This window comes from Triturus cristatus, chromosome 1_2 (assembly GCF_964204655.1).
Source record: "Triturus cristatus chromosome 1_2, aTriCri1.1, whole genome shotgun sequence".
NCBI classification, from domain to species: Eukaryota; Metazoa; Chordata; class Amphibia; order Caudata; family Salamandridae; genus Triturus; species Triturus cristatus.
The window spans coordinates 100,052,210-100,080,023 of record NC_140580.1 but is presented as its reverse complement, the minus strand read 5'-3'; the positions used below and the strand labels follow the sequence as shown (position 1 = coordinate 100,080,023).

The window sequence follows — 27,814 nt, the reverse complement described above, 5'->3', positions numbered from 1 at the left end:
ACTACTGCAAATAAACAAATGTTTTGTGGCAAGCTTATTTCAAGATTTTTGTACAAAAGGAATATTTAAACTGTTATTTTATTTAAATTCAGCTGTTAAGTTTGTTTAGCTTGAAATGTGTTTTTTATTTATTTACATTTGTATGGTTTCCAGTTTAAATCCGAATTCGACTGCCCCTTTCCCCCTATATTTTCACATCCACCCATGCTGGTGTATCAGGTTTTTCTACCTATCATTTCTAATATTTCTTCCCCTAACCCCTTGCTCTGTATTTTTGATTGATATTATGTAGATATATTGACTCAATTATTTCCGGGACATAAGACCTAGATATGAGGAACCATGACCGGTTCAACCTTGCTACGCTGGTCTGGAGGGGGAACGCAGCAGAGGTAGGAGTAAGAGAGAGAGCAGAGTAAATACCCTTCAGGATTTTGTAAAGCTTTCCCATTATTCTCAATGTACCTCCTATTTAAAACGAAAGTATTTCCAACAAGCAAGGGTGCTTTCCTGCCACAAGGATCACTATTATAAAATAAATGTTGTGTTTTCCTCTGAGATAGATCTGCGTATGACTACTTGAGCGCGGAGCCTTTCCAGGAGTACCTCGACAGCATGTACTTCGATCGCTTCCTGCAGTGGAGGTGGCTAGAAAGGTAAGACTCACACAGCTACCCCTGTTATGCTCCTTCTTTTGAATTTATGGACACTGATTTTATTTTCTTCCTTTTTTGTATTGAGTTCTCCAAGGAGAAAAGGGGTATTGAAGATCTAGATGCAAAGCTAAGCTTGCAATATTGTTTAGGGATACAAACACAGCCCTAAACCCCCTAATGCTGAGCTCACAGCTAAAGCGAATACAAACATTCACGATGACCCCCAGCCAACTCCTACACTCATTTAGTCAAACTGTATAAACATTATATATATAATTCATAGAAGTGAATATATGTGAGAAAAAAACTAAAATCATGTTGAACGGAAGATTCTCGTTCTAGTTTCTTAAAGGCGTATGAAGAATCGGTGAGAAATGTGAAAAGTAAGACGTGAATGAACTGCGGTATGATTACGTGTGTTGAATCTCAATTATAGGCGATTTTAGTTATGTTTGTTTTGTGGCCTCCATTAGGAGTGTGCATGTGTCCTGGTGGTGGTGTTTTTCGTCTCTGGCTGCATGCCAGTGCACTGGTTAGGTTTTCACTGAAGCTTTATTCTGCAGGTTCCACCGCTTGCACACCTCCAAGAACCCCACTTGCCAATCTTCTCTCCTGCTCTTGGCCTTTACACAACCCGGAGGTTTTCCACAGCTTTTTGTTTATTTCCTTTTGTACGGCTTCGTAAGGCTGTTGACTTCTCCTCCGAGCTCTTTCCACTGACTATACCTCTCGCTGCCAGCAGAAAAATAAAATAGGTGCCCATTACTAGTTAGGTGCATACATACTATGGTTTTCACTCTCCTTAGACATTTTTCATGCTTTTTGTTTAATTATTTTTGCTATAGGTTTGCTTTTGTTTTGCTACAAGCTTTTGGATGCGATTGATTTGGTTACGAGTACTGTGTAAATAAATAAACCTAAACACATCAGGTTCTTCCCGCATTTGTGGAATCCTCTCAGGTTCAGAGCCTCTCTAGTCTCCATCCTCTTCCTTCTGATAGGGTCTCCCCAGCATTGTGTGCTGATGTACACTTCTGGATGGGGTGGACCCCGTCTTGGTAATTCATCTCCTTCTATTGCTTTCAAACACCATTATGAAGTTAATGGGATCCCCCAGGGTGCTTGTGATGCTATTGTCTCGGATGGGTTACACAGATTAATTCTCATAGTTTTTTCAATGCTTTTATTGTAAGCAGGCCTTGTAACCTTAGTAGAAGGGTCTTGTTTTTATGTCTTCACTATATCTGTGCTTGGCTTCCGGCTTCCTGAGAAACAGGTCTATGGCCATCTGTACTTGTCAAGATGAAAGTGGCATAACAGTGAGTGAAGCAGAGAAATAGACTGTTTGGACAAAGAGTCCAGTAAGTGAAAGATCCCTCTGCAGCGTTTTGAAATTACAAACGTTTCAGGAATGATCTACCTCGGGTGAGGTTATCCCTTCATCGTAATACCAGTTTCCATGAATGCAAAGGAACGCCTTGGAGAAGATTTCTGTATAAATAAAGTTGAGTTCTACCGTTTCGGCATTGCCAAAAGCATCTGGTTCATAGCAGCTGCTTCTGTCCTGTTCCTGCACTAGCCTTGGGCGGTTGAACACTGAGGTTATTCCAGTGGTGTAACTGGGGATCGATCTTTCTTTAATCTGCGTGATCCTGTGGAGGAATGAGATCTTTAGATTCTGTGATCCCTGTAGAGCCATGCTGGCTGTTACAGAGGTTGAATTGTGCAGTTATATTGCATAAGTCACCTTTATGGTTGGATGTAGAGCACAATGATGTGGGCTCATCAGCTTCTTTTGTGTCATACGTTTCCATAGTGTGTTTCAGATCTGTTTTAGCAGTATCTTGGTGTCCAGAACAGGACTTTACTCTTTGTCAATTTTAGATCACCTACTTGTCCGTTGTATGTGTAATGGCGTGCACATCGTCAACAGTCTTTGTAATGAATTCACCTGATTCATTTCTGAAGATTAAAGTAAATCTTAGGAACTGTGCCCTTCTCATGCTTCAAATTTGCACCATCAACTGCGCCCTGAGAGACACTGCTGTGGCTTCTGGTGATTCTGAATCTAAATGGTTCCTGCTTGCTTTGCTGACTGCAGTTGTTCAAGAAGGAGATAAAGTCTTGCTAGAGTGCCTGTTTTTTTCCAGTGAGCATGGTCAAGCAAAGGATCAGCATATGGAGGAAGGCTTTGAATATTACTGAGCAATCATGCAGAAGCAACACACATCTGGCCTTGGTTCGAAGCATCTCTCCTCCTTAATATTTAGTTGTATGGTTTTTATCCCACACCGTATTCAAAGACCAAGATGGAAATGCCTCTATAGATTGTGAACCTCTAAGTGTTTAAAATGTTAAGTAGGTAGTACAGTTATACAGAATGAAGGGAGAGGCAATGCTATAGCATTGCCTCTCCCTTCGTTCTGTATATCTGTTTTATATTTGAAACCAAATTGGTGGCTGGTTTCGGGAGGTGGGCATTTGTTGGACCACTACTGGTTGAAATAACTAATATGTATTAGATATTGTACAAGAACACAAGTAATTGGTGCTGCATCTTATACCCTGCCACTGTTCTCACTGTGTATGTAGGTAGTACAGTTCCAAATACTTTGTGATACACTGGAAGTGGATTTGTATTTTTTAAGTTAACTATTTTTAAGGATTGCGGAGATCAAATATGTTTGTGCCCTGTGTGACTCCAGTTGATAGTGAGACGTTTATGAAGTTGGTTGTGAGGTAGGACGAAGGTAGGGAGGCCTACATTTACTTTGTGGATACATTAATGGGTTGATGTGAACTTTGTGATGTTGTGCTCTTTGACTGCAGTGGAACCATAGAATATTAACTGACACTTCAGTGCCTTTGTATAACTAAGACTGAAGAAGATCTAAAACAATATTTGACCCGATGGTGCTGGAAAAGCATAGTAGGTTGTTTCAGAGTTTTAAGCTAGAACTGGAAAACCAATTCAGGTTGTGGGCTGCTATTATCATGAATCCATAAGGTTTTCTTTTTTGAAGTTTTTTGTGCCTGTGATGTGGACTTGGAGGTGCCAGTTTCTAGCGATGAAAGGGTATCTACTACTTCATCAGCAGATGCTAGTGTTTTCTTATGGCTTACACAAGCATCGAAGGATACTCCATCTAAGCTCCTCTGCCCTAACAATCTTAAAGGTGCTAACCCCAACTTGAGAAAGGTCGTAGAAAGCTGGGGGAAAAAGCTCTGCTTGCACTCGCCCTTGAGCTGCAGATATGATATGATGAACAATTGTTAGTGGAGAAAAATACACCATTAAATGAATGAATTAATGTGAAATGGCATGACGCGCTCTGGAAGCGAGAAGACTGCTGAACAGTTGTACATGTGGAGGGCAGCAGTTCTCTGTTTCCGAACCCAAAACAAGGATTAAAATACCACTGTAACCCAATAGTCCCGAGGTGACAGACAACATACCGTCCGGTGCAACCAAAAAATTGATACAAGAGATTAAGTGGCAAAAAAACTCACAAAACAGTATGAATGATATTTGTTCCTAAATTTTACAAAATGTTGGCGGAAACCTGTCAACTGCTAGTTTATCAAAATGTATACATACATCAGCATTCTCATACTTTCATATTGGCGGGTGCCACTTTGCCTTTATCCTTTTCATAGAAAGCTAAATCTTCCAATTGTACACCGGTCCCAGGCGCTATATAAATGCAGGTCACAGGTGGCTCTCCGCCTATCTGACTGACAAGTTCACCATAATCAATGGCTAACACACCATCTGTTTGGAGAAGAAGTAGTACAAAAACAACATCTGCGCTCCCAGTATCTGGGTCAACACATTTCCTAATCCATCAGGATCACCATAAACCTGCTCGAATTCAGCAGAAAGCTGAAGACCCACCTTTTTAAAGAATGCTGCACAGTAACCGCTCTTGTCCCGGGTTGGGGGGAGGTGGGGACGCAACTGACCACAAACAACAAAGAGACACAAAATATATATATATATAAATGACCTGCCGCATTGGTGCATCTACGTTCTTCTGCTTCGTCCTCACCATCACGGTCTTCCAGAATCCTCTGTGGCCAATCCTGACGCTGCTCTCAAAGCAGCATGAGGATTGGCCTGAGCACCGATTTGCGCTCCCAGTGAGACTGGAAGCCTGTGCTTACTACTTTTCTGAAAATGTTTACTCCCACAGCGTTTAGCTGTCAGGAGCGAGCAGCGGCGCGCAGCGTGTCATCTGTTTTGGATCATGTTTCATTTCAAGACCTTGCAGCTTTCCTTACAAAGCGCGCCCCCTCCACCCCTGCCAAGGGACAGACCCTCCCACCACAAGAGTGCGCGCTTCCTTTCCAGCACTCGTATTCATGACAAGAAGATACTAACAAGGCGCGTCCACCCAATCCCGGCCAAGGGACAGCCCCACCGCCACAAGAGTGCGCGCTTCTTTTTCCAGCACTCGCATTTCATCTATGTCAGCACTCTCTTCCTGCACCATTATCTTTGTTTTGGTATGTTATTGTCAAGACATTTGCTGTACTCTGTAGTTGGCCTCTATAGTCGCCTCTTTTTCGGTACCATCTTAAAAATTGACCGCACCTTTTAACATTTGCGTTTTTTCATCCCCGTGGTGCGCGCTTCCTTTCACACCTCTGTGCACCTGTGGTGCGTGCTACCTTTGACATCTCTGCATAGTGCATAGCTGTGGTGCGTGTTACCTTTCCCCACATTGCTTTTGGTGCTCGCTCGATCCAGGGGCGTAACGCAGGCCCTTGTTGGGGCTTAATTTGAGTCGGTGTCTGCCGGTGCGCATATGGGCACTTAATTATTAGCACTTGCTGCTTGTGCGTGCTTGCTGGCACCGGCTGCTAAATAATGCCTCTGCTTAGCTGTGGTGCATGCTACCTTTCACATCTCTGCACAGTGTACAGCTGTGGTGTGTGCTTCCTTTCCCCCATTGCACAGTACACAGCTTCAAAATGGACCGCACCTTTTAACATTCACGTTTTTTCACCACCGTGGTGCATGCTTCCTTTCACATCTCTGCGCAGCTGTGGTGCGTGCTACCTTTGACATCTCTGCACAATGCACAGCTGTGGTGCATGCTTCCTTCCCCCATTGCACAGTACACAGCTGTGGCGAGTGCTTCCTTTCACCCCACTGCACAGTGCAGATGTGGTGTGCCTCCTTTCACCCCAGTGCACAGCTGTGGTGCGTGCTTCCTCCCACCTTATTGCACATTGCACAGCTGTGGTGCGTGCTTCCTTTGACCCCACTGCACAGTGCATAGCTGTGGTGCGTATTTCCTTCACCCCACTGCACAGTGCACAGCTGTGGTGCATGTTTCCTTCACCCCACTGCACGTGTCCCCTCCATCATTCAACACCATCTCAGCATCACTCAACACCACCTCACCATCAATCAGCATCACACAACACCACCTCAATATCACTCGGCACCACATCAGTATCACTCAGCACCAACAAACACCACCTTCAACCTTCCACAAGCACACCACCACCTCAGTATCAAACAGTACCAATTCAGCACCAGTACTGCACCAGCCCAGCATCAGCATAGCAGCAATGCAGCACCAACTCACCCCACCACGGAATTAGCACAGCACCAACTCAGAACCAGCGCAGCACCACCTCAGCAGCAAATAATCCCTAATGCAGCACCATTTCACCATTAACACAGCACCACATCAACACCAGTGCAGCATCACCTCAGCACCAGCGCAGCACCAGACTTACATTACTAAGCACCACTTAAACACAAACACAGCACCAACAAAGTATCACTCAGTACCACCTCAACATCACTCAGCACCACCACAGCATCACTAAGCACCACCTCTGCATCACTCAGCACCACCTAAGTACCTTATCACCACATAACAATATTAGCATCAACACAGTAACACCTCCGCATCAGTCCCCACCACCACCAGTACAGCAACGTCCCCATCAGCACAGCACTACCTCAGATGCACTGCAGCAACACCTCATTTTCAACACAGCACCAACTCAACATTAGCACAGCATTACCTCCACATCAGTGCACCACCACCGGTGCAACACCAGCTCAGCACCTGCACAGCCCCACACCAGCAGCAATTCAGAACCAACGCAGCACCACTTCAGCATCAATACAGCAACACCTCAAAACAGAACAAAAACAACATCACTTGGCACCACATAAGCACCAGTTCAGCTACACAACATCGGCATAACTCATCACCACAACATCACTCAGCACCACCTCAGCATCACTCAGTACCACCTATGTATCATTCAGCATCACATAAGCATCACCTCGATACCAGCGCAACACCACTTCAGCATCACCTCAATATCTTTTTCGGATCACCTGAGCATCACCTCTGCCACTACTCACAACCAACTCAGCATCACTCCACACCACTTCGGTTTGACATAAAAATTTGACATCTATTAATAATCCACAAATAACTCTCCACTACTCCTATCTAATTAAAATACTATTTCACAACATCCACCCTCCTGTTGTTTATATGCCACACCTAACAATAAAAACTATAGCAAAAATTAATTACAAGCAAGAAAAAATTGACAGCATTGCATAAACAAATAAAGTAGAACACATTTTTTGTATTAATTTTGGTTTTTAGTACAATATTTCAGTTGTATATAATGTTTTTTTCGGTTAGATCTAAGGAGACAGAAATAGTTATAACACTTTTTTTATTATAACTTATACATTTTCAACATGCTGCACAACATTCACAATGCTCTACAACACATCTAAAAACTTATAATGCCTCAAAGGCGAGACCTATTGGCTATGCCAATGCTTGTTCCCTTTGATTCTGTGCAACTCTTATCTACATTATGGCGAGGTTTGCGCTATAGAACTACCACTTAAGAAAAAGAGCACATTATCTCGTGCCAGATCTGATTAGTGAGGTTTTCTTTATTAGAAAAGTAAACGCTTCATCTGTCCTAATGTCAGTATCAAGTACTATACTCTGGCCACTGAAGTAAGCGTCAAAGCAAGCGCTAGGCGTATTTTGCCCCTCATATTTTAGTTTCTTAAACCCTGTGCTACAATCTGAGTAACCCATTTCAAACAAACTAGCCTGCAGTAAACAGTGCATGTATGCACAGGCACACACCCCAACGTCCCAAACAGAAAACATTTAGCCATATGAAAAACCTCAGCAGTAGATTTCGTAGCTGTGAGCCCCATTAACAAGCATGTGGAAAGGCGGTGCAAGAGGTTGACAGAGACAGGTCACCTGAGGACTTTGTTTTGATCTATTGTCTTCCGAGGTCTCTGCCACTGTCATGTAAATTGGTGAAGCTCAGTGTACCAAATGTTTTTTGTTGGTAATTTGTTTGAAGAAGCTTAAGGGGGGAATGGGTACCCAGTGACGCGTAATACGACTTTGCTTGCTTACTACTCTGCCATTGAAGGATCCTCTGTGGACAGAAGGACATGAGCTAGAGTTCCTCCTTGAGCTGGCCGGTGGTTAGATGTATGTTTATGGGTGTATTGCTGAACTTGCCATCAATGAAGCTATGAGGGGGCAATGTTCAGGGGCCAGGGGTTCAGGTGTTGTCTTGCTTATACTCTCTCTGATACCCTGCGAGACCTGGAATCACACCCACCCACAATCCTTTGCTCATGTAGCCATCACTCAAGCAGCCTTCATCCTATGTTCACACAGCCGTGATTGTACTCCCAACATATCCACCATTCTGCACCAACATAGCCACTATCACAAAATTAAAACAATTTAATTTGCAAAATTAAAAAAATTATATTCACTAAATGTTAAAGTTACAAGGGGTTTACAGTTGGCTAATACGTTGACAGAGGTAACGTCCCACAACCTAAAAAGTCATAAAATTTGAAAGTTAAGGGCACCCTTTTCACCTAATCTCCCACCCCTGTGTACTAACTCGTCCTTCACATCCACCCAACCATATACTCTTTGTAACTTCAAACAAATATTTGCACTCACAGTAATATAGTACTCGGTGTCAATCTCCTAAATTGCATTTATAGTAATTATTCATGTATTGAATCCAAATTTTTAAAGAATAACATAAAACACTTTGATACCATGCCCAGAACATGATGACACAGTGAAATTTAAGGAGTATATGAAAAGGTTCCATAACTTCCATCATCAATTCTCAACAAAGTCAGGCATCTATTCAGACACAAAATACTACCTTATGACATGTACTGTCTCTGGAATTTCAATTGTACCAAGTACATATCAATGAAAACCAAGTTCTGAAATACAAAGGCCTATAAAATGAAAATACTAAGCACTAAATACAACTGAACTGCCAACTTATTTGGCTTTAAGTGGGCCGGGTCCTGCCAGTGCTCGGCACCGGCAGTTTTAAAAAGCAGGTGCTGAGATGGGTCCCTATTGGTCTTTCCATTTTTGCCTTCACCCTCAGGGTGGAAAAAATGTCTTAACTTTGCATCAGTACCACTCTTCACTGCCTTTGATGTAACTTCAAAAAGACTCCTTAGAGTTCTTTCACATTCTTATCATTTCAGAATTAGAAGCATTTTCAATATGCTATATGATGAAGCCATAGCTATTGATTATTTATCTTGTGCAACTAACAGCCATTGACAAAGCCAATAGTCCTGGCATGTTGTAGGTGTTATGTTACTTGTTGTTTTATGTATCTGGATGCAGTGACAGAAGCAGGAAAATACCAGTTGGGCGGCACACTATGTTAAGCACAGATTCTTAGCTTACATGTTTCAAGCAATGCCCTTAATTACATCTGCCTCGCCCCTCATTACATCGGCCACGCCTCTTTGAGAGAACCCTCAGTCTTTTCATCTCACTTAAAACCCTGGTTTCACATGATATCGACTCCCTTCACATCACTCGTTGAAGAGCAGATATCTAGAGTGGCGGGGAAGGCTACCTCGAGACCCTTTCGAAGAGTGGGTTTCCAACTCTCCTTGGAAATTCTTAACATCTGATGTCTGTTTCGGGTTCTAAAAAAGACACCAGGACATTGGCTTCAGCCTTGGCAAGGTTTATTTTTGGGGGGATGAGGGGGATGTTGGTGGGGCGAAGGCCTTGATGTGCCTGTTGGGCAGTTCTTGGCACAAAGCCCTGCCTCCACCCCACACACAATGAGTTTTTGTTGGTAGATCTGATACACTGACATATATGGAGTATGTTGTAACCGACTATAACAATTCATTAGCATAATAAGCCAATACTTTCCTCGATGTTAGATCCTTGAAAACAATTTGAAAATACGTTCCGACCGAGAAAACAGTATTTTGCGATTCCTAAAGATGCTGACCTCACTCAGTCACATCTCATTTCCAAGTGATGGGTTGGGAGGCCAGGTTGTGGAGTTACTGCAGCAAGGGCGTGAGAGGATTTTGAAATCTTTTTATTTTTGGTTGTGTAGCCAGTCGACTTGAATGTCCGCCTTAGCCTGATTTTAAACGTATGGTTTTTAAGAAACACATATAAGTGTGTGGAGTTTTTAAAGAGGTCAAGATGATTAAGGCTTGGGCGCATTTCTCAGGGAGCGAGACATGCATCTCCAGCCACAGGAGGACAAGGCATAAAATGGGAGCGGCTCTTGCATATTTCTACTGTAACTGCATCCACAGGAGACTCCAAAACAGAAAGAGGCCCCCTGGAACAAACGTGATGAGGCAGGGGATGGGGTTGTCTGACCAAAAACATAAATTGAAACAACCTGCCTCACAAGGATAAATCAATGAGGAGTATCTCATTAAAGTATCTAAAGCCAATGGGTTGCAATATAGCCTTTGTGATTCAAAGGAAAACGTAATATAATTCAGTCTTTTATATCAAAAAGTGATTTCAAATTATTCCAAATACTCTTTACTTACATAAACATGCAAAAGGATGCCTAATGAAATAAGTTTTGGTAGAGTCTCTTGTGATCACTAAAATATACATGCAAGACGATAAAAGAATAGATGATACTTTTTACAAAATAATAGACACGAGCAGTTACTCTGAAAACGTCCCCACTCGCACCACAAATACATTCAAGCTATCAGTCGGACTAATACATCACATTCAAACTACATTTATATCTCATCACATCAACTAACATACAACAAAGCATAATAAAATCAAAAAAACACTTGGAAAATAAAAAGGACCAACATCAAAATCCCATTTCGCATTCAGTTGCACATAGGTGTCCTGTTTGTATAAGAGGAATAACATTTGCATTAATATCCTATGGGTGGCTGAGATCACCTAGGATGAAAAAAGTGGGGTGAAAATGGATCATTTAGTTCCAATATAAAAACATTCAACGTTACAGGTCCTTGCATTCAGCAGAAGCTAAGCGCTGACACTGGTTTCAGTGATGACCAAGGGAAGGTCACACCTACAGGGCGCAAAGGGAATTAAAAGCCAATCAGTGGGGGGAGGAGGGCAATATCCAATCCCAGAGCGAAGTCTGATCCTAAAGTTTGTAACAGGGTAACTAACTGTAGCAGAGACAGGGCCATACATATGGCCGAGATGGGTCCCGAGGAATAGAGGGACTACTTAGTTGGCCCACGTCCACACCGATCCGTGGTAGGCCCAGCTGATACTCACAAAGAGACCACATCACTTTTTAACATGCAATAGTGAAGTGATTGCTCAGGGGTTGAAGATAATTCAGAATAACTAACATAGGCTTCGTGCGGTCCGACTGGGAGCCACCGTTAAAGAAAAGGGGAAGTCCAAATGCGTTAAATACAGTGGTCAAAGTCTCAAAGAGTGCCTAGAAGCTGCTGGGAAAATAGGAGGGATTGACTGCACAAACGCAGCTTGTTTCCTGCTGCACAAGTGTGCAATGACTGCTCCCTCCCAGGAATAGATTCTATACAAGTGGTAGGGCATAGCCAGGGCCAGTGGAATTATGCGGCATGGGAGGGCCAAATTATGTGTCAGGGTTGAGTATATTATGCGTCAAGAAAAAGCTATTAATTATTTTTCAATTTTAACATTGCCTGGGCATTGATTGTGCCTATGGCCAGTGGAATTATGTGATTGTGCAGCTGCTGCGATTTTTGCATTATTAAAGATTTGCTACATCATTTTCTGACTTTAACAAAACATGATTTGTTTCTTGCTCAAATGGTTCAAATGTTACTAAAAATGCAGCGACACGTGTTGACGCACAGTGGAAGGTTCTTTGCAAAGGTTGACTGGTCAAATTTCTGGTACTAATGAGGTAGAACCAATGCCCAGGCAGTGTTAAAATGGAAAAATAATGAAGTAATACTTTCAGAAAATATGCCGCATTACGCCACATAATTCACTCAACCCTGATGCATAATTTGGCCCTCCTATGCTGCATATTTCCAGTGGCCCTGGTTGTTAACCTGTGCAAAAAGCCATCCACTGCATGTCAACACGTTTTGCTGCGTTTTTAGTAACTTTTGAACCATTTGAGATGGAACTTTTTTTGGGTTAAAAATAGCAGATTATGCAGCAAATGATGGACTGTGTGGCAAATACAGCAAATCTTTAATTATGCCAAAATTCCTGCAGCTGCACAATCGCATAATTCCCGTGGCCCTGGCCATAGCATACCCACAGTCATTTTCAGAGTTACTTCAGTTCTGATTCTAGTGCCCACATTCTGTAAAGTTATCAAAACGTTAATCTGGAGAAATCTAATCTCCACGAACAAACCAGAAAAATACAGCTGTGATGAATGGCAGAACTGAACCATGTTCAATTGTCAAAAAATAAACATGATAACCTGGAGGGATTTGGTATAAAGTCCAGAATTGGATTTCTTCGTTTGAATAAAAAAATAAAAGGGTGCTACAATTAACAAAACAGAACATTAGAAAACGTGTAATTAACTTAAAACAAGGAAAGCTAAACACAAGAAACTGCTAAGTGTGCAAAATCACAGCTAGAGTAAGCCTGCAGCCTTTATCTAGAAAGAGTCAAGTTATCGAGACAGGCGGAAGTGCACCTGGAGAATGTGAGGAGTGGCATGGAAATCTCCAGTGAGAACCCCCTGAACTCCGAATGAGTGAGGACTGAACGTGGGGGAAACGGAGCACCACAGTCCACGCCAGCAGGGTGCAGTGGGAAAGGGGATAACACAATGAAAGGGTGAAAGGGAGGACATGAAGAAAAGGGCAGTGCTGGTGGGAGTTTCTAGAGAGCGAATCATCTCACAGCACAGGTGAAAATACAGGAGTGAAAAAACGGAGATGGTAGGAATGCAAGTAAGGGCGAGGAACGGTCTGTATGTCTTGTCTCAGAGTAGCAAACAAAACTATCATTTCTGTACAGGTTTTAAAATCTAGGTTAACTTTAAAAGTTTGATGTTTTAAGGGACTATTGATTTGTTTACTTTTGGCAGTGTGATGTGTTAAGGCCTGTTCATATAAACTGTGACGACCAGTTCTACATGTAAACAGGCATTGCTGACTTAATGGGAACTGGTTCAGGTGCACTAGGGCAGAATGGGGTCCTGCCGTGCCCTAGTTACAAAATCCTTAGTGTATGTTGGAACTTGGAGGCCTGTATTTATTTTTTCTGCATATTTTTTATCTGCGTATCATATAACGCACATAATCCTTAGGTTGTGTTGTCTTCGTGTCGCACAGGTTGATGCCACAATAACAATAAGAATAATAATAAACAACAAAAGAGTATGGAACAATTATTATTACAGAAAGAAAGGGGAAAGAACCTATGTTACCACAAAACAATCAAAATTTGTTAAAAGAGTCCTCACTCACCAACCTGGTTGGTGACATGCTTCATCATTGGACTCCCACCAGGGAGGTCTAGCACCTCCCCGGTGTGCTACAACGCCTGGTTACAGCGGAGCGGGTGATTGATGTGTCACGTGTGATAGTGCAAGGTGATGTGCAGAGTGAATGTAAAAAATGTCAGGTTTCAACCAAAAACCTTTATTATGGCAAACCTGGCATTGATTAAAAAGGGTACAATAACAATCACAAGACCTGAAACTCTTTAACAGTGGTGGTAGAAAGATGGAGAGCTGAAGGGGAGCGGGTTCTTCCGAACTCTAGGTTCAGAGGGTGTTCATTGGGAGACCTAGAATCTTTTGATAGCATATAGGTGTCCCACACCTCCTTTCCTCGCCCCATTGGTATTTGGGGTACCCGAATAGTTATTGTCTGTGCTCTTTAGTGAAAAGGCAACCAATATTTCCGGACTGAAAACTACACGCCCTTATAATGTTTTTCTTGTTTTTTTCCTTAAGGCAACCTGTAACGAAAAACACGTTCCGGCAATACCGAGTGCTTGGGAAAGGCGGTTTTGGGGAGGTGAGTGCACGTCTTCTGTGGTGGGTGGGATGGAAAGAGCCATAAGCTTTAGGTTTACCTCTGCATGAACCTCAACCATCCCAAGCAAGTGTATTCGGCATGAAGTGCTTGGCCTCCTAATGCCTCTGCATTGACCAAGACTCTTCGGGAAATGGGTTAAAACCGTAAAGGCCGTGTTCAGTACAAGAAAAAGGACTGGAAGGTTGTGTACAGTATGATGGGATGGACTAACAGAAAGTAGTGTACTAATTCTTTTTAGTATACGTGTCCGGGAATAGGACAGTTACGGAGGATCTGTTTGTCTATTGTTCTCTGCGGATCCCTGAGGGCTGTCACAAGCCATGTAATAACATTTACTACTACTTGTGTGGATCTATGTAGAGCATAAGTCTATAAATAAAATGTATATTCACCGCCTAAGCAGATCCTTGCCGCTGATAACAGCTGTTTATGGTCACTCAGCTCAATGCTGCTCATATGGATAAAAGGCTGAGCGGCCCCTGGCATTCAGACTTTTCATGACCTGGTAAACACGGGCCCCTGACATGGATGCATTAATCAGCTGAGCCACCAGCTCAGCTAAGCACGGCTATCCGACAGGCCACAGGGCAATGTGCCGAGGATCTTTTCTACAGGGTTATGCTCTCCTGATTCTGTGGATTTCTGTCCGACTCTAGCAGCAAGTTAGAAAAGAGCTGCTTGTGGGTGGCTTTGGTGGGATCAGTCATGTCAGAATTTGTAGCTGGGCAAGTGTATACATTTGTGTGTGTTGGAAGTGTTCAGCACACATGGGGTAAAGTTTGAAAAGGTATTGTTTTTCATGAATCTATGTGGGCCTGCTGATGATCCTCTTTAGGTATGTGAAGTTCTTTAGATTACGGTCCATTATCAATTCTGCGGTCGTTATAGGGAGTAGGAGAAGTAATCTTCATGATTAAAACTTTTGAATTTAAAAGGTTTGTTAGATTATAGGCCTCTGTGGATTCTCTGTCAGTAGAACTGAATTATATTAGCAACTTTGCTGATAACACCATTATGAAACTCTGATTACGTGCTTCTGTTGATCTGGAGCCACAGGACGGAGTCAAAAGAACCTAGGTGAATAACAATACATTGTGACATTCTATGTATATAGAATAAAGTCTGATATGGATCATCTAGAGTCTGAGAAGGAACCTTTCTAGCTAGCACCTTGGAGTTTGCGAAGCTGTAGTTCCTCACTCTATAAAACGAAGTCAAAGATGGAACCTTGTTAATGAACACTAACATGTTTTTGATGGTCTGGGTCTCTTATGATCATCTATGGATCCTCGACCCAGAGTACAGAGTCGAAGAAGGGACCTAAGGAGTTTGTGAGATGGTGTTGAAGTCACACATGGTTAGCCTGGGTCATAGGATGTAGCCAGTTTGTTAACATGTTGATTTCAGGTTATCAGGCTGGGTAAAAGGCCTTCATGTTAATACCTCTGCATGAGCTTGCCTCATTCTTTCTTTTTTGTTTGCACATCAGGTTTGTGCTTGCCAAGTTCGGGCAACAGGAAAGATGTATGCCTGCAAAAGACTGGAAAAGAAAAGGATAAAAAAGAGGAAAGGAGAATCAATGGCCCTGAATGAGAAGCAGATTCTGGAGAAGGTCACTAGCCGCTTTGTTGTGAGTATCTTCTTTGCATGTCGTCTTCGCTGATTGTGTGTTATCTGCTTGCACACTTAGTGCTCTGCACAAACCATTTGCCCCTTGGAGTAACCCTATGGATATGACAGTTGTGCAGAATCATATTTGAATTTGCATACAATGTCTCTCCAGATTTCCTAAAATACAAATGCATGACAGCATATTATGCCTCACAAGTAAAAGGAGCCGAGAAGGCTTTGGTTATGTTGGAATATTTCTGAGCTTGCCTGTCGATATTTTGCATCACAAATAAAAGAACAAGCTTTGTAAAGACAATATGCCTGGCCACGGAACCATTGGCTTTGTCAGTGCTTGTATACACAAGTGATGCCATCGTATGTGATTTTCCATTGTTTATCATTAATAAAGTAAGGGAACAAAGATGAATGCCCGTAGGTGCATGTATGTTAAGTAGTCTTTGCTTGACTGACACAGTGGTGTAAGCGTGTCAGCCATCTTGGAATGGTAACGTTTTCAATAACTTTCAAAGATGGCTACCCATTTTTGTGCACATACAGCTTTGAATTAAGCAAAATGTGAATGACTGTTACAGACTAATGGATGAAGACTGCTGGCCTAAAGGCCCTCTCACGTGTGTGTGTGTGTGTGTGTGTGTGTGTGTGTGTGTGTGTAGATATATATATATAATATGTACACCAGTTTTATGTGTGCCCTTTAAGACAGCCTAAGAAATCATAAAAAAAAACATAAATATATGTGTATTTATTTATATATGTATTTTTTTTATGATTTCTTAGGCTGTCTTAAAGGGCACACATAAAACTGGTGTACGTCTATTTGTGCAGTGACTGAAGTTCAAATACGATTGCATAGGAAGATTTCTTACAATGCAAAACATTTCAGTATGGAATGGACTCACTGCTGACGTGGTCCTTGTAGCAACACTGATTTGAAAGGCAGATTGCAAGAATAGATTGCCAATTGTGTGTACTAATTGTGCTATAATATTGGTTTTGACTGGTGGCATTATGTTTCAGAAACAATGTACCTTTCTTTTTTGAAGGAGACACTATGTTTCAATCCTCTTTCGCTCACTGTTTCGAGCTGATGTTTGCAAGCACGTTTCTGAATGAGACCAGTGTCTTCATCCAACTATATACTTTGTAACCCGTTTTTCTGCAGGTGAACCTAGCTTATGCATATGAAACAAAGGATGCACTGTGCCTCGTTCTGACATTAATGAATGGTGGGGACTTAAAGTTCCATATCTACAACATGGGAAACCCAGGCTTCGAGGAGGAGCGTGCTTCCTTCTATGCAGCGGAGATCTTGTGTGGCCTGGCCGATCTGCACAAGGAGAACATTGTGTACAGGTGAGTGGTGGAGCATTGGGCACAGAGTTTGAGGGAAACATTTTCTTTTTGCAAGGTTGGAACAATATATATCTCACTTTACACACATTATTTACGTAATGTTGCAGAAATTTCTAATATGGGTCTGTCTTCTGTCCTTTTTTGATAATGTATTTTTGTGAGATTGAAGATGGATTAGAGAAATAAAGATGTTCATTTTGGATGTATATAATCAAATACAGAAGAATCAAAATGTTAAATTTTACAGAGAATGTACAGACCCTTTATGGATAGTATTTCTTTTCTTGCACACATCACTATATCGGTGAGAAATGGGGAACGATGTTTACGGTTACTGAGAAAGGCTAATTGTCGAAACGCGTTCAGTCACGTCCTAATTTGAATACAGGAGCTGCTCCGCAAGCGTGATAACACACAATAACAGATTGTGGTAGCTGTCAAACAAAGTAGCAGAGACATTTGCGGTCAGGGAAGTCCTTTAGCATCATTGTTCTTTTATTTTTCATTATGTTTCTCAATCTTCTTTACAGAGTAAAATATTGAACAAACTTGTGCCATTTAAATTTTAACTAAGGTACTTTATTGAAATCATTATGTTTCTCTTCCATTAAAACTCTTGAGAGGAACTTCACCTTGTTGGGTAGTGCAGACTTTGAATGTTGCATAATAAGGCCTACACTCACCCCTCTGCTCAGACCACTTGCCAAAGAAAGCCACAGGTTTACAAAGCACAATGCAGATTGTGACATTGCCCAAACAAAGAGGCAGATAACTTTTTTCCGGCAGTAAGACCTCGCAGCATTATGGTAGACTTAGTCCTTCCATTTTTCATTTTGCTTTTCAATATCAATGTAGCAGTAAAATATAGACCAATTTTCAATTATGTAATCCCTTTTCATTTAAAAGATTTAATTTTCAGTACAGTACTTTCCAGATATGATGTTTTGCTTCCATTAAGGTTCTTCAGAGGAGCTCAGCCTCCTTATGTGGTGCTGATCTGAATTTGGTTTGTGAACTGCTGACATCTGATTCATACACTGTTGGGTCTGGCCATTGTTCAGCAATTTTTTTTCACTCCCTATGACATAAGAACTAGTGTGGGTTCACAAACCTTGCTCATTTTCGTATGATTTTTATTTGTGGATTGAGAGAAGTTTCCGCATATCCAGGACATCCCCCACCAGGATTAATTTCTAACTGCTTTGAATGATGCACAATGGTGGATAGAGGGAAAATAATTCCTCCTTGGCCAATCAGATACTTGTTATTCGGACGAGAATGTCCACTGCATAGTGTATAGTCCTGTATCCCTGCCCTCTGAGATTCTGGCATCCTGATTTTTGACTTTGTTTGCCCCTAGCCAGACACTAATCGAATATGTGCATTTACACCTATGCCTGTCCAATGATGAGTGAGGCAGGGACATGTCCTGTGTCATGGATGGGTGCACCAAGTGTTCCATTATTTACTGACAGTAAATACTATCCCTATTGTGGGTTTAGCATGTCGTTTAGTAGTCACAATCTACCGTGTTTATAAATCTATAGTTGTAACCAGGCCTTTTTACCTGTATCACAGCAGTTGAGGCCTGCTGACCCATTCGTGTGAAGTTCCACCTCTGCGCGTCAGCTCTGTTCCTAGTGACATTGAAATGTATGTTATGCGTTTGCGTATGTGTGGTACATGCATTGTGTGTATCATTGAGCCAGAGTAATAGAGGCCTGTGGGTTTAATTTATTTCAGAATCCCCTGGTCTGGAGATGAAGTTGATTTCCCAGACAGTGGAAGTATATTGCTGACATTTCTTAACCTGCGGGAGGAGACCTAGACCCTCAAGTAGAGACAAAGGAGTCACAGCTTCTTTAGAAACGTAATTAGGCCTTTTGTTGTGGGCTGTAGCACCGCCATTTGATCGATGGTGGAGATGAAGAGTGGTACTGCAGTTTCTGTAAGGAGAAAGGAACTCCTTTAGGTGAGACTCGCCTTTTGCCTGTAGCCTGCTCACTATTGCTCTTAATCGCCAGGTGCTGAAGCTCACGCCTCTTTGTGTCTCTGTTGTGGGCTCTCCAGGCTAGAGACGACCCTGCTGTTAGGAGCTTCAGTCTATAGAGAGATTGTGTCTGGAAATCAGCCTGGAAAGGACACCTGAAAGCAGAACTGCCCCATTACCGGTTCTGATTTGCTAATTGCCACTGTAAGTTTGTAAGCTAGCAGTCTTATACAACAATCCATGTAATGTTTGTCTCTGAACCAAAAAAGGATAAACCCTTAAAAGCATGGCTTCCCTATTTGTTTTTATTCAAATCACAAATATCTGAGAAAAGTACTAAACGGATTTACTCAAAACTAAATAGATGGCTTTTGAAACAGGCCTGGTATTCTTGCTTGGTCTGTTGTACATCTGTACTGTGGACATCGAAAATAAACAAAGAGATGTTATATGCCTTTAATATTGTTGAATAACGGTTAATCTCCTTGACCATTCTGGCCCAAATTTGGAATGCACAACCAAAATTAAAATATAAAGGTGAAAATAAAAATTACATTTACAGACTTGCTAAAGAGAGGAGTGTGGCTGTGTGTATTTGGTATGGGCCACCTACATTATTAGGATATTCCAATTCACATAGGTTTTCCGCGCTCGAAGAACGGTGCAACATTGAAGTTCCTTTATAAGATTATGGGTGATCTAGGTGAATTGCAACATCATTTTCATGTGTTATGTTTTTTTTAAATTTCTAATGGCACATGGTCACTGTTTGCCCCCGGCCACTCCGCCCACTCTTCAGTACTCTGCCACCATGCTCAATTGGATGCATGAGTGGTTTTTAGGTGCTTGCTTATATGTAAAATAATTAAATAATCAGCCTCATTTATCGACTTCAGAAATGAGAAAGCCAGAGTTGACTTGCAGATGTCACGTCAGCAGCAGAAATGACAACAAACAGGGGGTAACCCTATTTCCCAAACCAGGTGTGAATAAACAATATTAAAGCTACAGTGGTTCGAGAAAAATAATTAACAAGAAAAATGAGTTTACAATCAACAATACAAATAAATTAGTCAAATGAAGAACATCAAAGCAAAAATATAAGGACAAGCAAAGACTTGAAAACGGGGTACCTAACACAAAAAAAATTCAAAAAATTATGTTCTTTACTGCAATAACAAGATATAAAAAGACAATTACAAAACCATGGTGCTCACATAATAACACAAAAAACATAATTCATAACATAAAATACTGTGTAAGACAAGAAACGGCAGAAAGGAAACCCAATTTTTAAACAAACAGTCCAACAAATAACAGGAACAGAAAATGGCAGTCAATGCTTCCTTATAGCTGTAGGCCAAGAGTAGGCATCGATGGCATTTGAACCTATGTTATTCTAATGTAATCATCAGGACAGATATATATTAAGGGAGCATCCAACAGAAAGGAATTTGTATATTTCTGTAGTAACTTTCCAAATAGGAATATATCATGGCAGCCTCATCCGGAACACATCCAAAGTCCGAAAAAGAAGAAAGAATAAGGCACAAGTGATAAATGATACGCCTATTCTTAGGACCGGTACAATATTTCAACCCGGCTCAGTAGGATTCAGAGCAGAAAGTATCTGAATTCGTGAAGATAAATCTCATGGAGATCGCGTCTCGCTCCCCGACAGCAGCAAGCACGTAACTCATTGACCCATCTTCCCGAGCTACATGCCTCACGTAAGTAGAATCAGGGTGCTGATTAAGACATACAAACAGTGCAGTTGTACCTCACCTGCTCAGTGTAGCCCTTTCACAGCGCCATGCATTCATTTATAATAGATGAATGTGAGGTAGGTGGGACCCTTGGTACATTAGAATCATTGGGCTTAATAAATGTTGCTTCAGCAACGTGTATCCAACTCACTGTTCATCTGACAACCTCCTTTTGAAGCACATCACTGGTCAAAGCTGATCATAAAAGTAATCAAAGCAAAGCGTGGCCAATGGTTGGATTTCTAATTAGGATCCCAGGTCTGTGACGGGGCCTAATGGCCTGACTGTTTTGAATGTAATTCCTTTTGCTTACTGTGTGCCCATGACAGTGATGCATGTGGCGAAAACATATCTCTACTACTTAAATTGACAATAATGTACTTTAGGAGGGAAAAATAAACAAGTGGGAAATTGTTAAGTTGTATCTGCACTTTTTGGTTTGTTTTCGAGTTCATTTGTTTAGGTTTAGAGCTTAATACTGATACTAAATCTGTTTAAGCACTCCTAAATTCTGGAAAAAACGGGCATTAGCTTGCTAGCGGATATGATTCACAGATAAATGCATGCTTTTTGCAGATGCAAATGCATATATTTTTTTTTATTATTGTGTATCCATGCTGAAAACCTGTTGCTGGAAGCGGCTTCCACATTTTTTGAAAATACAAAGTTATGACTTTTTTGTTTGTGTTGATCACATTTGTATGGCTAAACCACGGAGTGCCTGCTTTTGAGTCCCTATGTTTACTACTGTGGACTATACACCCTACTTAGACCCCGATTATGAGCTAGGCATAGTGGTAATTACTGTGTGCCAGGGTAAATAGTGCAGACTTTAGCGATAGTCTGATCACAAGTTAAAACCACGTGATATTTAGCACATGTTCTAAATACCACATTTCTATGGCCCATATGTTCTATTTAACACATGCTCTATTTAACACATGCTCTATTTACTACATGTGATATTTACCAAATGCGGAAAAAAGCACGTGTGGTGAATAACACCAATTACGTATGAGCGGTCAATAAAAAACATTGGAAAATACCACCACATAATATCTCTAGTCAAAAGCAGATAGTGTACGGAATGAAAGAAAAGCTGTAAAATAATACAAAAGAACTGAAACTAATCCAATAATGCAAAAAAATACAGTACATGCACTGTTTGAGCTGAAAAAAATTAAATAAATCTCACACACATATGCACACAGGGCCAGACCTAAATATACAGCGATGGACAGGTGAAAATCTCACAGGTTGACTACAGCAGCTCACAATTCCATTCTGCAGTTCACCACCATGAATGCAGCACTGCTAGGCCGCTATATCAAACTATGCCACGTCCATGTTCTGCTACAACAAACCATTCAGCATGAGGATGGCAACCTAGCCAGCAGTCAACCATCTCAGGTGGTGCACAATGCAGGATGTGAGCCAGGTTTGACAGAGTTAGGCTGCAACCCATAATAATGAGTCAGCTTGAGATCCAGAGGGCACACAGGCTAATTATAGGTGCAATAGAAAACATATTTTCATCATTACAGGTAAATTGCAGCCCAACATAGGGATCCACTGCCATCCCCCTTACTGAAAATGCTAACAGCGCTAGAATTCTTTCCAACAGACACAGCACAGCGGAGAGTAGGATTGGTGCATGACATTTCTCAATCAAGCTTCAGCAAAATACTTTGCCAATTGGTGGATGCTTTGCAGAGAGTGAATGAGCAGCATATACAGTTCTGCTTGGAAACCTACACACAGGTAATGCTAACAGAGCAACCGGCTGTCCTCCTGGAAAGTGCCCCGCCAAGCACTCCCCCACGAAGATGGTGCAAAAGAGGAAGCATGTGGGAACTCCAGAACAGAAGTCCTCAAAGAAGTTCCAGTTCCAGCCTCCACCAACGGAGAATCAAATGTTTACCAGAACAGTTGTCGGTCTTCTGAAGGTCCTTCATACAAGATTATGCAAAACCCTAGCCTTGCTGATGCCCTGACCAGTTTCCTACCTAAACCGTAGTCCTCATGGAACCTCAAATGGTCAACTGTCCCCTCCTTGTTGGTACAGATGACAATGGCATCACCAACCGCATTGCTAATGGCCATCCCATCGTAAAGCAAGAAGGACCCCATCAGATGCAACAATTACATCGAAGCTAGCACTACGACTGTACCCAGTACAACCAACGGAAACATTGACAGTCCTGACTATGACAGTGTATGTAATCTTTTCGTTGCCATTAGACGCCCCAATGTCCTTTGCATATTTACTGCTGGAGATGTCACCATTGGTTCATATACTGGATCGGTGGTAGAAGCAGACTTCAGTGACCAAGAACAGGTTTCTGACATGGCTTACAGCACAACCCAGCTGAATGTCCATGGCATTTTGATGGAAGATCACCACCCAGAGAGGACGCTGGAGACTTTGTCCTTCACCCAGAAGTTAAGATGATTATGCCTGCATGACTTTCTATTGGAAGGTCGCAGAAGAGACTATGATCACCCATATAAAACAAGGTGTTTATCACCGAGACCCGCAATGACACAAGGACCTGGACACTTTCTTAAATACTCTGCAACCAATGATGGAAACATTTCAGAAATTAGTTTTGCAGCCACAGCCTCACCACGTTCCGCAAAGAGTGGCCAAGCAATTTGGACTTCCAGTGGCCACAGTAGAACAGCAGTGCTTTCTTTAGGTTTTTAAGGAATGGCTGAAGAAGACTTAAGTTGATTCCCATCTTGAATTGTGTGTGGAAAGGAGGACTAAAACTGATGACAAGGCCAGCTAGAGTTCAAGCTGTTTTGCCGTGCCTGGAGAAGTAGTACAGAAAACTTGTAAGTAAGATTTTATTTCATTTGATTAAAACCATAAAACATTCTACTTAACATTCAAAGTGCATAATGATGAAAAGTGCTAGTTAGTGCAACACACAAAAGGACAACTTGTTGAAACATTTTAAACTCAATATTGGAAATCTAAAACCACAAGCAAATAAAATTTCATCACAAATAAAAAACAGGGATACAATAATTTAGCCTTTGTATATGCATTGGATATATGCCAAGCCATAAGACCTAGCTTTGCGGGCCATACATTCTTGTATGTCTAGCGTCCGCTGATGTTCTTTGAGCAGTCACTTGCGAGTTTTAAACGGAGAAGTTTCCACGCAAAAGATTCTTTCTTGGTAGCATGTTCTGACGCCAAATTGAATGAACACTGAACAAAGCTAATATCTGCGTTCATTTAATAAAGCAGTGCAGATGCAAGGTAAATGCGTTAATGATTCGTTTAGTAATGAGCACAATCTGCAGGCACCGAGGGAAGTCTTCTCCAACCATTTTGGCAATAGGTCGTGAGACGAGAACAGCCTAAGCGTAGGTGTAGTAATCTTATCTTAGAATAGCTTTTGAAACTTTCCGCGAGGTAGCTTTGTGGTTGGAGATGTTTATACGTGTTGATTGACACCCAGGCGTGGTTATTTTCCCTGAATCTTTCTTTGTCGTTGGAGAAAGAAATTGTTTTTACTTGTTTGTTCAACAGCGATTTGAAGCCCTCAATACATTTTGTTTCCACAAAGATTCTACCTGCAAGTCAGGAGGGCTGTGCTCCTTGAGGACCCCCATGGGTTCCTGTTTGATCCCAGCAGCATTTCCTTCCAAGTGAAAGCATTTAATATTGCTGCTTTTGCTTACCTTAAGGGAAATATGTATTTGAGGAGAGAGGTTTTCTGGGCTACTTGCCTGCCAATTAGGTCAAACTCCACCCTTATCTGTGCTTGGAAAGTGCCATTGGGAAGCTAAAATAAAAGGTGATAAACCTTGCATTGTGATACATTACACAATGACTCGAGTTTATCAAGATAAGCTTTTGCACCGAAAGAGATGCAGATAAGCTTTGTTTTCACAACTCGTAGTAATAGAATCAACGATGGACTAGGGGACTTATGAAAGAGCTCTTGAATGGCAAAGTTTGAAGGTGCAAGCTTAGGTTTTGATGCATGAAGATGCAAAAGATGTGAGCCACGATCTTGCAGCCATACGCCCAAATATTGTTAATTTATTGCTCTTCATAACCGGCATCCTGTCAAAGTGCCAAATGCCTTTCCTTGTCCTTTTCTCCCAAAAATCGTTTTTTTCTCCCAAAATTCACTCCAAGTTAATTTTCTTTGCAGTATTTGTCCAAAGTATTTGAGTCTCTGGAGGCCTATTCCCATCCGATTAAGGAGCACTACGTTCTCTGCATAATGTAGGGAAGTAACTCCCTGGCCACTAATCTGCTTGGTTTAAGAGTGCTCAAAACTGAAGTGAAAAAATTAAAGAGTGTGGTGGCTAGCACACATCTTTGTTTGAGCTCTCTTTGAGTCAGCACTTTTGATGGGAGCAGGTGGTTCTCGCCCACCTTTATTTGCACGTATGTGTTAGTTTATAAGAGCTGAAGAGTGCAAAGCAGATTGGCCAGGATATTCCAGGATATTCCAGGGAACCTGGCTCAGCACCAGCGTGCTTGATTGGCCATCGCAAGACAGTCTCCATCATAGCAGCAGTGACCCATAAGTTATCCAATAACCCAATTTCACCTAATTCTGCTTTTTCCAATAGAGGTTAAAAATAAATCGGGAATCTGGGTCCTCAGTTGGCTCGATGGTAGCGACCTCAGTAAAACCGGGAATACCGTGTCCATCTCCAGACAGTTCAAATGGTAAATGTGGCATGGCCTCTCGCCACTGCTTGACTTGATCTTAGAGGATAGAAAAAAGGAGGCTAAAGCCTTGGTCAGGGAAGGAGGCAGCACATGTGCAGCCATCATCAACATTACCATAGATATATCAAATGTAGGCTTTCAGTAATTGGCAGTAATTGCACTGTTTAGAAGCAAAGGTTGTTTTAAATCCACCTCCATCCGTCCTGAGGTACAGGCCAAAATCCTAGACACGTTCTTTAAAGGCCAAACACGATTTGGAAAGCATGTGGATAATGCTTTGTAGAACATCAAGATTGACACATTGTTGCATAAAGGTGAGTTCCTCCCCTCACTGGATCTACAGGGCGCCTACTCCCAAGTACCCATCGACCAAAGACACCAGCAGTAACTTCAGTTCTCTGTGGCAGGACAGCACTACCAGTTCAAGCCTCTCCCTTTCGGCCTGAATTCTGCTTGCAAATATTCACAAAATGTTTGTCCCATTGGACAGCCTTTCTCCTGAAACAAGATCGACATATATTCCCATACTTGAATGACTGGCTGCTGAAGATTCCTTTGGAGGTGGAACACAACTGCATTCATTGATTTTTGCCATCAGCAGAGCCCGACACTCAACACCCAATAGTCCTCCATCCGTCCATTTACATGGTACCAGTTTCTGGGAGCGATCCTTGCTACACAATTTGACAAAGCATTTTCAACTACATAGTGAGTGACATAGTTTTAAACATTGGCTTTGAATCTCTCTCTGTGAAAGTCATAGCAGTCACACTTTACAAGCCACTTCGCCTAATGTCCTGTGTAGCATTGGTTCTTTTCTCCCAGCTGCATATAGGAACGATCCAGAAGGAGGTAGACCTGCTGTGGCAGCAGTCAACAGGTTTGTGGGTTAGCACTGTAGCAGTATCTCTTCGCCTCAAGCAAGCTCCTCTGTGGTGGAAGTTTTTGGGCAACCTCAACCTAGGACTCCCATTCCAACCTACGACAGAATCATCCTACCAATAGACACTTTCATGTTGGGTTGGAGAGCTCACATGCAGGAGCTATCTACAAATGTATGGTTGGAGCCGGAGAAATCACCTCATATAAGCATATGGGAGTTGTGGGCAATCAGACTGAATGACTATGCATTTGTACTGTAGCTCATGGGCCCAGCTATCCCGATCAGAATGAGTAAAATCAACCTCACTGTATTACACTGCCAAACAGGGAGGTGTGTTCTTGAAGTCTGTCAAAGGTGATGCAGCACCTGCTATCGAACTGAGCTACCGCTATCTAAGTGAACATCTCTTTGGGCAGGAAAAGCATGTGGAGGCTCTCAGCCACTGTCAGACTGCCACGCACGGGAATTCCACCAGGATCAGGTGTCTCATATCTTCAGGAAATGGGGCCATCTCAACCTAGACCTTTTCGTCACTCTGCAGAACAGAAAAATATATGTATTAGCAATAGGTTCCAGGGTGCCTTCTCGAAGTTGTGGTTGAATATTTTAGCCTACGGCTCTCTGCCGTTTCCCTTTCTTTCCAAGAGTGCCAAGGAAGAGCAAGGCAGAGGCATGCTCAGTGATATTGACCGCCTGGCATGGTCACTCCAGGTTTGGTATATCAGCCTAATACAACTATCCAGAAACCCACAGATTCAGTTGAATATCCACCCCAAGCTTCTTTCCAGACACAATGGTCAGGTCCTGCACCATACCTTGATGTCTCCCAACCTCACATCTTAGCCTCTGACCTCCTAAAATTTGGGAGAGAACATTTTTGCAGTTTGCAGGGCAATAGTAATTCCAGTATGTGATCCAGCCACAACAAAATCCTACAACACCAAATGGAAGTGTTTTTTTGCATGGTGTGAGTCTACAGGTCTGAATCTCACCTCTACTCAACTGCACGAGATCCTTCAGGATCTGCTTCAGCTAGCCAAGAATCATCCTAAAAAATATCTGTTACGTTCCACAGAGCAGCAGTTTTGAGATCTAGAAGGTGAAGTGATGCTCTCTCTGTTTTTCATGCAAAGAATCTTCAAACGTATATGAAAGGATTATTCAGAACCTTTCCCCAGGTCTGACAGCCGCAGTGCTGTGGGAACTTGCTACCGTACTTAGTCAAATGGTGCTTCCACCTGTTGAGCCCATCCATAGGGCAGACCTGAAATATCTTTTGTGGAAAACCGCACTACTCCTAGCATTGACCTTTGCTAGAAGAGTGGGAGAGCATCAGTCTAAAGAAGCTGTTCATTTGCTTCATGAAAGACAATCATCTTGTGCACTAGCTCAATGATCATGCTCAAGGTGCCTTCTGATTTTCATTCTATCATTCTTTATTTCCAACCTCAACTACATCGGTCAAAAGAGCTTCA

The 27,814-nt window shown here is 42.0% G+C and overlaps 1 protein-coding gene across 1 annotated transcript in view; it reads left to right on the top strand.

The window, feature by feature from the left end:
• GRK5 (G protein-coupled receptor kinase 5) overlaps positions 1-27,814 on the top strand; it is a 481,725-nt gene that overhangs the window by 377,329 nt on the left and 76,582 nt on the right. Inside the window, exons 6-9 of the mRNA XM_085602911.1 lie at positions 564-656; positions 13,926-13,989; positions 15,500-15,640; positions 16,805-16,995. Of these exons, the coding sequence (XP_085459037.1) occupies positions 564-656; positions 13,926-13,989; positions 15,500-15,640; positions 16,805-16,995 (489 nt within the window). The remainder of the gene's footprint in view (positions 1-563; positions 657-13,925; positions 13,990-15,499; positions 15,641-16,804; positions 16,996-27,814) is intronic.